At 49.0% G+C, this 16205-nt stretch overlaps 7 protein-coding genes across 7 annotated transcripts; 3 read left to right on the top strand and 4 right to left on the bottom strand.

Annotated features, from left to right (window-relative positions):
* Positions 1 to 654: 654 nt before the first annotated feature.
* Positions 655 to 1155, bottom strand: EPUS_01734 (uncharacterized protein; the record flags this gene model as incomplete). Its single annotated transcript, XM_007804339.1, has 1 exon — positions 655 to 1155. One exon carries the CDS (start codon positions 1153 to 1155, stop codon positions 655 to 657), a length of 501 nt encoding a protein of 166 aa, XP_007802530.1.
* Positions 1156 to 2320: 1165 nt separating this feature from the next.
* EPUS_01733 (uncharacterized protein) lies at positions 2321 to 5918 on the bottom strand (the record flags this gene model as incomplete). Its single annotated transcript, XM_007804338.1, has 3 exons — positions 2321 to 2666; positions 2792 to 2848; positions 2902 to 5918. The coding sequence occupies 3 exons, from the start codon at positions 5916 to 5918 to the stop codon at positions 2321 to 2323; spliced, it is 3420 nt and encodes a 1139-aa protein (XP_007802529.1).
* Positions 5919 to 6452: 534 nt separating this feature from the next.
* On the bottom strand, positions 6453 to 7372 carry EPUS_01732 (uncharacterized protein; the record flags this gene model as incomplete). Its single annotated transcript, XM_007804337.1, has 3 exons — positions 6453 to 6709; positions 6763 to 7175; positions 7236 to 7372. 3 exons carry the CDS (start codon positions 7370 to 7372, stop codon positions 6453 to 6455), a joined length of 807 nt encoding a protein of 268 aa, XP_007802528.1.
* Positions 7373 to 7783: 411 nt separating this feature from the next.
* EPUS_01731 (uncharacterized protein) lies at positions 7784 to 9430 on the top strand (the record flags this gene model as incomplete). Its single annotated transcript, XM_007804336.1, has 1 exon — positions 7784 to 9430. The coding sequence occupies one exon, from the start codon at positions 7784 to 7786 to the stop codon at positions 9428 to 9430; it is 1647 nt and encodes a 548-aa protein (XP_007802527.1).
* Positions 9431 to 11132: 1702 nt separating this feature from the next.
* On the top strand, positions 11133 to 12716 carry EPUS_01730 (uncharacterized protein; the record flags this gene model as incomplete). The annotated part of the gene is made up of 1 exon (XM_007804335.1): positions 11133 to 12716. The coding sequence occupies one exon, from the start codon at positions 11133 to 11135 to the stop codon at positions 12714 to 12716; it is 1584 nt and encodes a 527-aa protein (XP_007802526.1).
* Positions 12717 to 13460: 744 nt separating this feature from the next.
* Positions 13461 to 14685, top strand: EPUS_01729 (uncharacterized protein; the record flags this gene model as incomplete). Its single annotated transcript, XM_007804334.1, has 3 exons — positions 13461 to 13637; positions 13690 to 13773; positions 13822 to 14685. The coding sequence occupies 3 exons, from the start codon at positions 13461 to 13463 to the stop codon at positions 14683 to 14685; spliced, it is 1125 nt and encodes a 374-aa protein (XP_007802525.1).
* A 10-nt stretch (positions 14686 to 14695) lies between these two features.
* Positions 14696 to 15394, bottom strand: EPUS_01728 (uncharacterized protein; the record flags this gene model as incomplete). The annotated part of the gene is made up of 1 exon (XM_007804333.1): positions 14696 to 15394. One exon carries the CDS (start codon positions 15392 to 15394, stop codon positions 14696 to 14698), a length of 699 nt encoding a protein of 232 aa, XP_007802524.1.
* Positions 15395 to 16205: the final 811 nt, after the last annotated feature.

The following is a 16205-nucleotide window of genomic DNA, read 5'->3' as shown; positions in this document are numbered from 1 at the left end:
GACCGTTTAGTAACTTGTTCGAATCGCGGAGGTGAGCTCGATCTATATCTCAGAGGGATCTGGGTATTTCGCTGTGGTCGTAGCATATTTCGTGGTTGAAATCTCAAGAGCAAAGTCAGCTGCGGAGCGTTGTGTAGATCGAATGCGGCTTAAAAACCTTAATTTGAAAATTTTACGCTAATTGGCACATTGGGTACGGAGGGGATAGCAACTTTGTACTTATAAATGCACTCTCTTTGCGCACTGAATTAGATAGAACAACTTGCTATTTCAACACTATTCCATGGATAACTCAGCACAGTTCATCATATATTCATACCGTACATTGATGGCTCTACTGGCATTATTTGAGCGGGGAGTCTGCCTGCTAAGAACTACGAGGCAAGACCCACTACTTAATGAAAATCACCCTGAAAATCGCAGCAGAAGAATCGATGAAGGGTTCAAAGAGCAGTTTGTATTATTCACATGACCGGTCCTGTACTGCCGTCTTCATATACATGTCTCAGTTGCCTTGAAGCTCCCGCATTGGCGACTCTGTGAGAAAGAGAGTCAAGAGATGACACGATGTCTTCTTAGAGCGCGAACAAGAAATACCAGAAGGAATGTTCGAAATGTTGCACTACTGTTGATGCTGGTTGCGGACTCTTCAAATCAGATCCCTTTCGCCAAGACCGGATCGTAGGCATCTTCATCCATTCCAGTGAAATCGAACACGAACATTGCATGCCAGTCGAAAATAGCAACGTCAGGCGCCGACAGCTTAAGGCAGTACTTCTTAGCCTGCTTTGACAGCAAATGTGCGTTGTTGATCAGGTGGGTATATTTTGGTTTTTCTTGGGCATCGTCAAGTTTGGCTTGAGCATGTTGTTGATCGGTAGAGGCAGGGAGGAAATCGGCCCAGTGTAAGACTTGGGTGTTTTTGAACTCCAGAACTGCGATATTGGTCGTCTGACCGCTCTGGCTTGACCGGTATACCCACCTGATATCGGTCCGACAACCCCCACGGGAAGACTGCTCACTTGTGCAGTAAAGATCTCCGTTGGTGATCAAGCTCTTCACTGCAACATTGACTGGATGGAGCAGATACAGATTCGAAGCACGGAGAACATCCCCTTCTGTGGAGAGGTAGTGACTAGCCTCGAGCTGTGGCATATATTGTCGAAGTTCGAATGGTAGATTTGTTGGCTTGGGAAGGTAATCGAGACCGAGCTTGACAAGGACATTCCCGTCTTCTTGTATAAAGCTGTAATGGGATCCTCATTCAACGTGGAATCCGAGCTTGCGGAGATGGTACGGTAGCCTGAAGGAACCGTGGCCACTGGAAGGTGATTGAGCGTGTTCCGAAAGGATTCGTAAATGGTGACTGGGTTGCTTGCGTGTATGGTTGACATTATTGATGTCGGTTCCACAACTTAGAATGTCAGGTCAAAGGTAGTAGACAGAAGATTTAAAGACGGAAGCAAGATCTTGATGTCTTCTTCACTTAATGTTATTGAGGAGTGACTTTCCAGTTGAGCGGGCAAGAACGCGGATGTCATACGCTATGATCCTCCTTGATACTGTTCTGCTTTTGGGATATGATTGGACGTTGGAGGGGAAACAGTATGTGCTGAACACTAAAGACACACGCCGTGAAAAAGCGGGGGAAGAGGCTCGCTGAGATCAGCGAGTGCTGTCTTGCTAAGGCTAAGAATCTATGAGGAAATAGCTACAGTACCCGTCAATCATGGACTGGTTCCATGATTTCAAGTATGCCCCCGGGTATCACGCTTTTACTTCTTATACCACACAAGTCCAATGCTTCGACTCAACTCCTTCGCAGATGCATGAAAGAAGAAAGGGTCAAGATCATCCACGATTCCTTCCCACCGCCCACGAAACCCGTAGCTTCGCCTCGAGATATTCTGCTCAATCAAACTATCTCGACTTCCACAGCACCGCAGATACTGCCTCACTGCTGTAGTCGTGCAATCACTTGCATCTTTACGTTCAGACTTCCAGGGCCGTATCCGTCGAAAGTCCGGAAGTCGTAATGCCTCAAGGCATCGTGGGCGGTGCGCCCATAAATGCAGCATTGTTGAAGCCTTCTTCTTGTTTGATCGTGCCATTGAGGAGAGGACAGAGTCTAGGGGGGTGGGAGAGAAACACCTCGTTAGCTTGCTGTTCTATCAGAGCATAGCTGAGTTGGAGAAGATGGGTTTTGAAAAGGGGGAACAGGGTAGCCAATAAATGAAAGGTCAAGGAATGAGAAGGGGCCATAATCCAGTAGGACATGCTCTCGAGTCGAGCTTATCACGAACGACCACGCCAGTCACCATCAGCGTTGGGCAGCAGTGTTTCTCTGCCTTTTCCTCGGCATTGAAGCAACGGCGGAGGCCTTCCTCTTCCTGGAAGTAGGGGCAGCAGCAAGAATGAAATTATGAGAAGAAAATCCAGGGGCACACTTTTTGTTTGTCTTGATATGTCCCACCTGGCCACAGTTGGCACATTTCCTTTGCGTGCCTTGGTGTTGCTTGCCTGTGACGATCGTAGAGCCGGACGGGGACCCAGGTGAACCAGCACCTCCTGCCTCGGAGGGCGATGCTGCGGTAATGCCTTTGGCTTTCTCGCGGGCGAAGCGTCGCTCACGGTTTCGTTCGAGACGGGCAAGTTCCAGGGCAAGTCTAGAACAGAGTACATGTTAGCATGAGGCCAGAGACGTTACGACCTCGGAATCGGGAACCCAGGGCAATACGAGGCACGACCTCAGGCCATCCGAGCTTTTGAGTAGGTATTGGGTTTGCGGTACCGTTTCTTGTCAAGTGCGTCCTGCTCAGCGTCACCTGTGGGGACAACATCTTCGAGTCTGTGAGAGTTAGCATTCCTACCAGCATAAGATTGGTTTTGGAGCTTGCATACGCCCTGGTTGCTGCGTTCCTCGCACTTCGCTTCTTCAGATACTGCTTAATCACAGCAGCATCTCTTTCGATATGAACCGTGTCAACCAATTCACCGTCGCTGTTAGGTATTTTCCTTGTTATTTTGAGGGTTCGGTTCCTCGTCTGGCTAGCTGTGCTTCTCTTGCTGAAAGAAGTTATGGAGTCGTCATCCCGTCTGCCAAAAGGTGCCGGCGTTGTGGCTTCAGATCTAGCAGAGGCCCTAGGGAAGACGTTGGATGGCCCTCCTCCCTCAGGTCCATCCACATTGTCGTCCATTTCTTCGGCAGAGGGCTCGACGTGTGAGGAGAGCGCTTCCTTCTGTGCTGCCCATATTCGGCGAATTGACTCTTCGTACGAACGCTGCTGTCGGGCAACGTTGTAGCTATGTCCACCAAGCTCCTTCTTCTCCTCCATCTTGCTCATTGCACTTTCTCCGATAGCCTTAAACCCACCTTTCATAGATGTTTTGAGGAAAGAAAAGGCTTCACCACGTCCTGATGGATCGCCATCACCGTGGAGAGTAAGCATGGCCTTTCCCTGAGATGCATTGAGGAAGTTCTTGGATGTCTTCCAAGGTGCAAGTTCTTGCTCTATTGCTTGACCCTGGCCTTCCTTGTCATCGTCATCGTCATCAGCGTCATCTCCTCCAAATCCGGCATCGTAAAGATATTGTTGACCAACTTGCATTGACTCCAGTAGACAAACATCTTCAGGTCTCACCATTTGCTGCAGTTGTTCCTCATCTGGGATGAATTCTCCAGGTTTCATCTCCCATTCCTTATGCTCTTTCGAGTATGTCATGAACTCCTTCATCTTCTGCCGATTCTGCATATCTGTCGTGTCAGGAAAATGCTTGGTAACATCGCCCACACTAAGGCGCTGGCTTTTCTTTCGACGGGCAATCCGATAAGATATCATCTTCAGGCGATTCTTGGATGCAGTCGTAACGACACGGGAATGTGGTCCAGGCACCGTCACTGACGGGAACTCCTGACCTACAGTGTATATGTGGTCTATGTTGCGCATAAAGAAGTGCGATCCATACTGCCCAGTATGACTTCTGATAATCAAGAAGTCTTGGGGCTTCGGTTCATGCTCAAAAATGGGAGCGCGATACATTGAGTTGTAGACAGCTGTGGCTGTTTGGCCTGGTCCGATATGGCCAAAAATGGAGAAGGGTGATTTGTCTTCTGGAAGCAGGACTGCTGTTTCGCCAATATCTAGCTTGGGTCTTGAAGCATCTTCTTTGGTTTGCCGTCGGTAGTAGTTGATGATTCGGGTACCCATTCCAACCTGAGATAGCATCATCGGATGTTCTTCAGAGTATTCCAGGAGAAGTGAAGTCGAGTTATCACCAAAGGTAAGGTCCTTCGTAGAGGGATATAGCTCTTTGGCCTTCTTGCCTTTCTGGTGCTTGCGCTTGATTCGGTTTATTTTGCTGAAATGTGCTAACATCATTGGTCGGAATGTGAGATTGGGTCGATGGAAAGTTCGTGCTTGTGCAGTTGCCAGTTTGACTTGGTAATAAGGATATTGAAGACGAAGAGCGGGTGTTGAGTGTTCGATGGAAAGATTACCAAGTGTGCTACGAATCTTGTGCTGGTGATTCTGCTTGAGAAGGTCGTATTCGGCGTCGTTGGAGTAATTGAATCGTTCTCGAAGGAGATCCTTGACATTTTGCATACTCTTTGTTGGGTCTGCCAGCTCGGCCTTTGCGCGGATCGTAGCAGGATCGATCTCTTCTGTGAGGAGAAGAGGATCGTTGAGGTCTAGTACCACCTTCTTTGCGATCTTTTCGGTCAGATGCTCGGGATCGTCGAACGAAGGCATGCTGTATTCGTATCTAGCGACGATGTCTTTCGGATCCATGCCTAGCTTTCTCCGTTTCGCAGGCCTGTCAGTGTCCATCCAGTCTTCATCAGCAAAGAAATCAGCATCCTCGTCATTTCTGATGACCACATCCTGCACATCAACGTCTGATTCGGCAATACCGCTGAGTGTGTCGAAGTCCGCGCATATCATGTCGAGGTCTTTCATTGTGACTCCACCGGGCAGTATCTCATCGATGTCAACATCATCGTCAGATGTTTCGTCGTTGTCCTGATGGGCATTTGGATCTTCGATCACTACCATTCGATCGTAATCCTCCCAATACCGTTTGTCAGAGATAATCGTCGAATTGAAACCAAGCTTCTGATCTGGTTGGACTTCAAGGTGAACTTTCGTAGGACGAATTGGCTTAGGAGGCTTCGGAGGAAGTTTACGGGGGAACTCGGCAGTAAATGGTTTAATGATGCGATTCCAAAACGGTATTTCGTCCCGACTGAAATCGGGAAAGAGGAGTTTACAGACTTCCAGAGCATGTTCTAGCCTCAGCTGAGGGTCTTCTGGCGTCTCCTTAGCTTTGAGCAGGAGTGATTGCTGCTCTAGCCATGCCGGGTCGACAAAAGTTTGTTCGGTAGTGTCCTGGGTTGCAAGCTGCGATCGATCGACTTCAGATCTCATATGATCTTCATTGTCCGAGGCAAGGTCACTGGCATTACCGTCATCCTCCTGGTAAGCGGCAGGGAAGGATGATGCATCTTGAGGTAGCGTGGGAGGGCTTGATGGGCCGTCACCAAATAGATCATCGTAGTCATCGTTGCTCACAGCTTCTTCCCGGACGCCAGAAAGTAACCCACTCCTCACTGGCTCGTCATCGGCCAGATCATCATCGGAGATATCCCCATAGTCTTGCGCATCATCAGCCTTGTCACCATCACCCCCAATTTTCTCATCATTCAAGGTATTCAGATCAATATTTCCGCCTCCTTCTCCCAGGATGTCGTTCAACTCATTTCCACCGTCTTGATCCTCGCCGGGAATAGCTGCCATCTCATTCAGCTCATCCATGAAGGATGAATCTTGTGGCGTGTCTGCTATGCCTGCTAGATAACCATCCTCGAAAAGACCGTCATCCTGACCTGAGGCGGCGGTGTAATGCCCGTTCATCGCCATAGTGAAGTCAAGTGGGTACCTAGAACATAGAACGGAGAATGTGCAGAAAGGACCGAGCGAGGTGATCCGGCGCTGCAACCATTTGCTCTGATTCCTTGTTCTGAGTTAAAAGTCGGTGAGTCGGATCAACGCAGGTAGGTCAAAGGCTGCGGGGCCTTCTGGTTGTTTTATGGCCGGATAAAGGGTTGTGAATATTGTCATTCTCACCAACATGAGCTGCGGGGATCTACCACGAATGACTACTAATTAGTACTGTATTCGCCTAGAGCATGAAAGGCTTGGCATGCATTTCTGACAATAATGCATTCATTCACGTCGCTTCCTTTAGATTCAGATGCTTCCTGTTTGTGATCTGAATTGTAACTCTCAGTCTCGTTCGCAGGGAAGCCACATTCCCGGCACTGAATCCAAGACATTGAATGCAGTCATAATTATGATAATTCGAAGCACAGTCTTCGGGGTATCGCTTCCACAGGCTTGTGAACACTAACTAAACCAAGCAATGATCGATAGATAATACCGTCCAGTACTTATTCAGGCAGCTGGTGGCAGTTTCGCAAAGTCCCCCAAGTATGCACATAACGCCCTGCTACTTGCTTTTGTACAGTAATGAACAACCTGGCCTTTCTTTCCCTCTTCGACACATGCTGCGATCTGACTGAGATCGCTGGTCCGGGGTAGGTAAAGTACAATACACCTGGTGAAACTGGAGAACTCATTGAAGATATGCTCAAGCGAATATGGCTGCATTGTATTGAGGTTGAAGACCTCGTCCAACTTGTAGCCTGGTCCTGTAAATCATTAGCATTCAGAGCTCTCACATATCTGTTTAAGATATCATTACCGCCCCATGGTGGGCTTGCAAATATGATTCCATATTCAGCCACGAGCTCCCTCAGTCCGCTCACAGCTTTCTCCCCAGGTCCCAGCAGCTCAAAGCAATTCCCCAGAAACCAGGTAATCTTGTCCCTCACACCATAGATCTCAGCATTCCGCCTAGCACATTCTAAAGTAGCAGGATCCTTTTCAATCGCATAGACCCTCTTCCAACGACCGGATAGTGCAAAGGCAATCGTGTTACCTCCCACTCCACAGAAGGCATCTATCAGGATGGACTTGTTGTCCGGCGTCATGAGAGCCACATGTTGCGCAATTTTAGCAGCAACCAACTCCTGTGATACTCCATACCAAGCGTTGTCTGTCATCCAGACACCATCGTCGTATTTGGACCAAATATTGTGCCGTTGACGGAAGTAGCTGTGATAGAGTTAGCATGCCTACTTTGTACATGGAAAGGTTTAGTTTGAGGGTGCGTACTGCTGTACCTCTAAGGGGACTTGATTTATATGCTCGTAATGGTGGACACCTTCCGGTAGCACTTCGATGTGTTGCCTCTTCTTTTCCAGCTGATTCTCTGTGTCATCTTTCTGCTGACGCCTTCTCTTCCTGCCCATGACTTCTGATCTTCACCGTGAAGCAAAGAAAGTGGTGGAGAAAGTTGAGGATCCGTTGATTTTCAGCGCCAGACCAGACGACTCAAGCACGGAAATCGGAACGACCATAACAATGCAGCTTGTTCTTGAACTCGATCAAGCCTACGGATTACTAACATATCATATCCGTCGATTCATTGGGATAGCTTGTATGGATAAATGTAAGGGGTAACAACCATTGGTGCAGATTTGATCAGTGTCCGAAGGTCCTAGAGCTCTAAGCTTTATCGATAAGTCGACTCTTAATGCCCACCTCACGTCTTCATTTCAAAAGCCTTCCGTCTTTACATGCGCAGCCATCTAGCCCATTCTACACGACGCTAGGCATGTTACAAGACACCATTACACTGCCTTGAGCCATCCATCTTCGCCATGAACAATTCCCAATTCCGCCGCCTTTTAGACGAGTCCTCTTCCCAGAATACATCAATAAATGGTGCCACAATCTCCTCCCCTTTGAAATCGCGCAACAATGCATCCAGCACGTCTTTACTCGGCTCCCGGGCGCGCTCCTCAATTCCCATGACTCCGCGTTCAATTGCTGGACATAGCAGTAGTAATGACTTCGCGCGTCAAATTGCTGAGCATAAGCGCGCCGCTTTGGGGCAACCAGCAGCTAAGATATTCAAGTCGAGGGCAGCTCCTAAAGGGACTAAGATCGCAGTCGGATATCAAGATCGTGCAGCTCTTCTGAGGCAACAAGAAGCTAAGGAGGGGCAGAGGAATGGCCCTCAAGATCACGATGATAAAGCAGAGAGAATCCAGGCTTTAGAGGAAATGGTCAAGTTACAGCAGGTTGATCAGGCCACATTTGAGAAGTTGAGGAATGAAATTGGAATCGGTGGGGATCTAGAGAGCACGCATTTGGTCAAGGGTTTAGATCGGAAGCTGCTGGAGAGGATAAGAAGTGGAGAGGACGTTACAGCTACTAAGGAGGTCACGCATACGAAGAACGAGAATGCGGCTACGAGTGATGGGAGTGGAAGGCAGGATGTTGATAAGGAGCTGGAGAATGTCCTAGAAAAGGAAGTGAAGGCGACAGGGAGGGAAGAGAGAGTCAAGAAGGGGCAGATGGCTGCTCCGTCATCGCTGGCTATGCCAGCTGGCAAGATGTCAAGGGATGAGATCTTGAAGAGCCTGAAAGCTAGTAGGGCGGTCGCTGCAGAAGGCGCCATGCAAGCGAAGCCGGTAGATGGTTATTTGGGCTCGAAGTTTCGAAAATTGGGTGGTGACAATCAACCAGAGAAGAAAAAGTTTGTGGAAACGGTCAATGGTCGTAGAAGGGAGGTCCTTGTTGTTACGAATCTCGATGGTACGACGAAACGAAAAGTCCGATGGATTGATAAAGAAGGTTCCGAACCAAAAGCACAAGGCGCATCAGCCGTCAACGAGGCGCTTGGAATGCAGGTTCCTGCAGAGATCGCAGCAAAGCAGAAAGCAATGTTTGAAAAGCAAAAGATGGAACAAGAAGAAGATGACGACATTTTTGCCGGAGTTGGTGCAGATTATGATCCTCTTGGTGGCATTGCCGACGTCTCTGACGATTCAGATTCTGGAACACCAAGTGAAGCTGCAGCGACCCAGCGAGATACAGATGCAAAGCCAGTTCAGGTTGCAGACAAGCCACGAAATTACTTTTCATCAACAACAGATGAAGACAAACCCAATACACGAACTGCGCCCATGACAAACCCGTCGATTGTGGCGGCTCTGAAAAGAGCGGCAGCCATTCGCAGGGCGCAAGAAATTGCAGGGGATGGAGATCCTGAAATGGATACCACTCCGCAAGGTAAAAACTTCCTCGAGAAACTCAGGAAAAGAGAGCGAGAGGACGCAGCTGATCTAGATCTGGGTTTTGGAGGGAGCAGACTCGGAGATGAAGAAGATGAAGAAGGTCCGACTTGGAATGGTGAAGAAGGCGGAAAGAAGAGTGAACGGAAGCGAGGGCCGAAGAAGCGCAAAGCAAACAAGCATGAAATGAGAGACGTCATGGCTGTATTAGAGAGAGGCAAGAAGTGATTCCGAGGTACCAACCGTACCATAAGTGATGAGATGATATACCAATGGTCCTTCCTCGGTCTAAGGTCAGGTGTCTCTCAATTGTGCATGCCTGCAGGAAGTGATATGATGTACAGTCCCAAGCGTTATTGAGTGCAGTCCTGTGCTCGACCGGCGTATTACTCCCTAATGTTCACAGCGGACCTGGGTGGAGCGGCACATGCTAGCAAGTGCAGGCAATAAAATTCTCCTTTATCTAGCCAATCCATCTTTTGGTTTGATGTCTCCAAAGGTTTGATCCTGAGATCACAATAAGCACCTCTACGTTGTCACCGTAGACGATATATCTAATCAATCTGAGGTGGTACAGTTGTTGCTGCGCTTAGGACCGTCACCGTCCGGGTCGCCCAAAGTGGTGGGAAGCGATACGCGTGCCATTTTGTTTAGGGAGCTTGCGAGCGTGGATACAAGCGAACTCGAAGATTTCATGATTTCATGCCCTTGCATTAGCGCCCGGCCTCAACTTCCCATGCCCCTGAAGCCGGCAGCCACGTTGACGAGTGACGGCCTGAAGATGATGGCGGGATATCGTAGTAAGCGGGACTGGCGGACTTGGAAACAGTGGCTTCTGGTGGCTTCTAATTAACTTTAGCTGAAAAGATGATTATATCGGCTCGGCGAACTAATCAGATCTCTCAGGGCCATGTGCCAAGCTACTCCCGACACACATTTCTCCCGCTTATGCAGGCACCCGCAGTAGGTCAATCCTTATTCATCCCCGATCAGCGATTACGCTCCAGACTGTCCTTATCCATCTCGCCACGCAGTCCAACACACCACAATGAAACGGCACATTAATGAGCTAGATCTTTCTCCTAGCCAATCAACTCGTCCCACACCAAGCTCCGAATGCCTTATGTTCCTAATGCTGGTATATCCATGCGGCTTGCTTGCCGAATTAAGCTGCCATCACATTACATCCCGATCCCTGATCCGGACTTCCAACTCTAATGTTTTTGCTGGGGCAAGTTGCTCCTTGGTACGGCCACCACCAATCCACAGCTGACAAGGCCTGATAATACACCCCCAATACAGACGATACGAAGTGCATGGACATTTGTGCGTCTAAACGCAGTGAATACAGCCGAAGGACAGCTGTGGTACCAGTGCGAAGCGAAATCTTTGTGCAGCCGCCCCACATAAAACAGGATGCAGGCCAAGTTCGCCTACTACGTATCCCCCCCACCCCCCCCCCCCCCTAATTCAACCACATCCATATATTCCACACCTCCCTCCTTCCCTTCTTCCTTTTCCCTCAACCGCAATTGTAGTCACAGTCATTCTTTCACTGTCTTCTACTCTCACGTTTGTGCGACACACTGCACAACTTACATTCTTTGTCGCTCTAGCAGCTTGACTTGCTCTGTGTTTTTGATGAAACACTGTCATTTCTTTTCCTGTGTCTATCATTATTCAAAGTACCACTCCTTGACCGCCTTCACTTTACCAGACAACAAACACAAAGATCGGTGATCTACCGCATTTGTTCTTGACTGCCCTGGTCGGCTCAAATAAGTCTAAACACGTAACTAACTACCACGATCTTCACACCTGGAGAGATCTCTGTTAGACCCACCTCGACAAGCAATCTTCCACATTCACCAAGACAGCCGACAGAATGCTGTTCAAGACCATCGTTGTTCTTGCCCTAGCGGCATCAGTCATGGCTCACCCACGTGCCAACCGTAGCCGTCATGGCCATCGGGGTAATGCTACTGGAAGGGGAAGCGGAAACGTCGCTGCCCCAACTGGGGGGAAGTATCCTATCGGTAACAGTACCTACGGATATGGACCAACAGGCACTGGGTTCGTCACCGGCACCTCCATTGTCGTTCCAACCAAGATTGCAGCTGAATCCCCTGTCGACACCGCCATCTCTCCGGAATCTGATGGCTCCTGTGTCCCTGGCTCTGGTTCCACCACTACCATCTACTCAACTGATGTCGTCACAATGACCGTCACTGCCGAGCAGACCACCACTGTCAGGAATCCTTCCGCTCCTTTCTCCAATCTCACACCCTCCTATGGTGTTTCCAACATGACCGCAACCGGGACAGGCGGGGTGGCACCATCCTCAATCGTGTCCCCATCTGGCACGACCTCGTATCCTCCATCCAACTTGGCGCCTACCTCATCTTCTACGATCTCCTTGGATGAATCTACCGTTGAGGTTATCAGCATCCCGTCGACTGAAACATCCAGCGCAGTTTCATATGAATCATCTGCTGAGTCCATCTCAGACATCACTTCCACCACATCTGCCGCACCAGTCGAGACTAGCGAATCTCCCGTTGAGGTGATCAGCATCCCGTCGACTGAAACATCCAGCGCAGTTTCATATGAATCATCTGCTGAGTCCATCTCAGACATCACTTCCACCACATCTGCCGCACCAGTCGAGACTAGCGAATCTTCCGTTGAATCCTCTGATGACAGCTATCCAAGCAGCTCCATGCAAGGGCCTGGTGCATTCTACCAGGTCTCCTCTGCCGCTTCTGCTACCCCAACTCCTGCGGCACCATCAATGTCCTATGGCACCAGTAAACGCGGTCTTGCTTACAACTCTGCTGCCCTGACCGGTGCCTTTGCTGGACAAGCTATGTCGTGGGCCTACAACTGGGGGGACAGACCAGATGGTACCCTCGCCCCCGGCATTGAGTTTGTTCCCATGCTTTGGGGTGAGAAGAAGTTTGGTAACTGGGAGGCATCAGCCAAGTCTGCTCTTGCTGCCGGTGCCAAGCACTTGCTGTCGTTCAATGAACCAGATCTTGCAGAACAAGCAAACATGAACACAGCCACTGCCGCGGCTGCTCATATCAAGTACATGAATCCTTATGCTGGCCAGGCCAAGATTGGGTCTCCAGCTGTCACTAATGGCGGCCCGTCAGGAGGAACAGATGGTATGGGTCTTGGCTGGTTGCGAAAGTTTTTCGACAGGTGCAATGGCAATTGCAAAGTTGACTTCGTCGCCTTCCACTGGTACGACTCGGCAGACAATGTTGCCTACTTCAAAAACTACGTTTCGGATGTCATCAAGTTGGCGCAGGAGAAGGGGGTGCAGAAAGTCTGGCTCACGGAATTTGCTGCCGCTGGATCTGATGCGCAGATTGCCAAATTCTTGGCGGAAGTCCTTCCATGGATGGATAGCAACGATGCGATTGAGAGATATGCCTATTTCATGTGCTCAGACGGCAGACTTGTCAATGGCAACAGTCTAACAGCTGTTGGGAAGGCTTATGCAGGGTAAAGGGCCAAGTGGTCGCTGGATTTCATGGAGGGGGTCATGGAACCATATACGGTTGGTTGTCAATAGCTTGACTTACAATTCGGTTCGTGTCCAACATAGCGTGGTTAGAAACGAGGGATTGGTTCACGACTGTAACGACCAAAGGTGGTGGGTTAGATGTGCCTGCCATGTGGCGTTAGCAAAGCAAAGATAGTGAATTTCATCGGCTGTCATCTTTAAATATCTCGTATTCGAAATATGCATCAACTGTCATCCACCCATCCATCAGTTTTCATTATCCGCCTCCACAGTTGCCCTCTTACATCCTGAGACGATGGATTGAAGATAGAACATGTACTAAAGGGGAGGGTAAAATATTGTTAGGCTATTATGATACAGCGCCACACAACCTGATTAGCCTTGACTTGCCTCTTTGACGTTCGCTGTACTGTATATTTGTGTCATTCTTGTAGTTGATTGAATGGCATTTGCTCCCTAGAAAGCTTGGATAGAAAAAAGAGCTGTAGAAGTTTACACTTCTTACTCGGATAAGCCAAGTATCTCAAGGTCATTTTGTTAACGGAATAGAGATATGTGGGTCATTAGATTATCTGCAAGTAAGCTTGTTAGCGCTAGCCTAACAATAGTTATCTCCCCCTGTACTAGTAGTAAGGGCCAATAATAATGCATCAAACAATTCGTTATATCAGCGACTTGAATAACTGGTATTAATCTCATACATTTCCCGCTCAAACCGGTGCCACTATGTTTGGAGCTTTGAATCGTTTCATTGCACGTCTTGATTCTGACCCAGCACCTCAATCAGCCACGGGCGGGCCCAGTGACAGCTCGTATGGATTCCAAGTACTGCGCAACACCAATGCCGAGTTGCCCATAGAGCCATGGTTTGACTTTATCGTTGGAATCAATGGTCATGTCATTGTCCGTGGGCGTCCTTTACCAGATGTAGCTCAAATATTCTGAAGAAGAGCAGGATGATCCTGATCCACAGCTTTTTGCCAGAGAAGTCAGGAATTGCGCAGGATACTCCCTCTCCCTTGATATATGGAGCGCTAAGGTAGGGGAAGAGTCAATCAGCTTTGCACATCCTGGCTGAAGTATCCAGGGTCAACGGTCACATACCCTCACTGTCGCTGTGCCGCCTGCACCCAAGTCTCTCGGCCTCACCCTTCAATTAGCTCCTTTAAATGCCACACAGAACATCTGGCACATCCTCTCGATACCCTCTCCACTCTCTCCAGCACATCTTGCCGGTCTGCTTCCACATTCAGATTACATACTTGGTACCCCGTCAGGCACACTTCGGGGCGAGGCTGCCCTTGGGGAACTTGTTGAGGATCATCTCAACAGAAGTTTGGTCCTGTGGGTCTACAATTCCGAGTTTGACGTGGTACGAGAGGTGGAGATAGTACCGCGAAGAGGATGGGGAGGCGAAGGTGCGCTGGGAGCTGTTCTTGGGTTTGGTGCTCTACATCGATTGCCGGTGGGTCTTGGTGAAGAAATACAAGCTCCCGGTGAGAAGTTGTTCGAGGCAGAACAGAGAGCGAGCATGGAGAAAGCCTCTACTAATGAGGGTGTATACTTCATCCCGGCTGAATCTAAGGGACCAATACAGCAACAACCACCCCCATTGGCCAATCCAAATGTTTTGGCTCCACCAATGGTCAGTCCGAGTGCCATGGTTGGTGGAACCTCAATACCTGGAGCAGCTGCATTACATAGTAAGAAGTCAAGGCATCGTGCTGGGGGCCCTCCAAACAGAGCTTTCGATGATATTTTTCAAGAAGGGGCTAAGAAAAGCCAGGAGCAAGATTTTGTTCCAAGCAGGAAAGGGACACCAGTCGCACCGCCTCCCAAAACGGGAGAAACAGATGGATTATCTACCACTGGCTCACAAAGAGTCGGTTCCAGCGCTAGCCCTGCAGCAGTAGAAGATACCGGCGAGCCTGGCGACACCGAAGCAACATAAGACTGTCTATCTAGAATGCCATTCCTCCGGCTATAGCTTCGGTCTCGTCATTCCACCATCGCATGAATTCTCTGATACGTTCAGTGCGGGCCTTGGCCATCTCCCTGCCGGTCCTGGTCTTCATCATTCTCTCCAACTGCAGCAGCTTCTCTTCGAAGTGTCTGACAGAGTCGGGCAAGCCTCTACCTCTCGAAGCCCCGAACGTGAAGCATCTTCCAATCCCAACTGCACCTAAGGCATCCAGACGATCTGCGTCTTGCACCACAGCGAGCTCGGGAATCTCCTGAATCAGATTCCTCACCCATTGAGGATCTCGCATCTCAGTGGAATACGACACTCCCTGACAAAGCCGCTCAACCCGGATGGCGAGCTGGTGATCAGCGCCCCATCGTTTGAGGAGTTCTGCAAGGCTGACAGGGCTTTCCAACTGATTCAAGTACTTGCTATCATTCACGTCATGCAATAGAGCGCCGAGGACCACAACCGGCTCGCTCAGCCCCATTGGTGGTACAGGTTCCCAATCATTCTTGTCGCCTCGAGGCGCGTGGGAGGGCCGAGGTAGCGAAGCGTTCTCATCTTTAAGAATCATTTTGGCTAGGGCTAGCACACGAGCGACATGATTGTAATCGTGTGAGGAATCGAAGGCTGACATATACTCCTGCACGTAGATGGTGGCAATGTCGACGAGGCGTATTATTCTGTCATCCATAGTATAGAGATGATAGCAGTATATCATTTCACGTTCAGGGTTCAATACTCATCCTCGCCAAAGAGACATGTCTTTCGACTGCTAGTATCGTGTTGAACTGTTTGAGCGCTGTTTGACTATGCGTTTTATATACGTTTTGTAACAGATCTGATACGCATTTCGTATAAGATCCGCATGTATTTTTGGTATCTGCGTTTCACGTTACGCAGCATCTGTACGTATAAATGCGCACTCTGCGCGCTGATTTAGATAGAACAACTTGCTATTTCAACACTGATCCGTCGATTAGTCAGCAAGTTCGACATATCGTAATAATTCATGAAAGCTGAAGAACCGATGACATTGAGGGGTTGGAGCCTACTGGGCCTAGTTAAACAACCATAGATTCATACTTACAGGGCCCAAACATCAAAGGGCCGAGGCGCGGGTCAGCAAAATCGTTACCAGATTTTATGGACCCATGCTTCACCATTATAATGCTCACCAATCTATTTTACAGGAACTTGGCGGCCTCTTGGTGATTATTTGTACTGCCGTCAAGGTGTTACTCATACTCATACTGTTACATTGGTAGAAGGACGGGTGCACCCTCTGTCACTGGGACTCAAGTCTGTCGTTGAGTATCCACCTTTCTGGCGTAAAATGACCCAATGTGTTATTGGCTCACTCAATACTACTAATATGGGCTTAAAAGTCTTAAGGTCAAATTGTGGCTTGAGAGGAGTACAACTCTTGGCACACAGGCAGTAACCGCTAGTAATCACTAACTAACTAGTAGAGTTAGTACTGGTGACTACTGGTAATGACTATC

Source organism: Endocarpon pusillum (assembly GCF_000464535.1).
Source record: "Endocarpon pusillum Z07020 unplaced genomic scaffold scaffold3350, whole genome shotgun sequence".
NCBI lineage: Eukaryota > Fungi > Ascomycota > Eurotiomycetes > Verrucariales > Verrucariaceae > Endocarpon > Endocarpon pusillum.
Note: the sequence above shows the minus strand (reverse complement) of the source record. Positions and strands in the feature narration are given on the sequence as shown.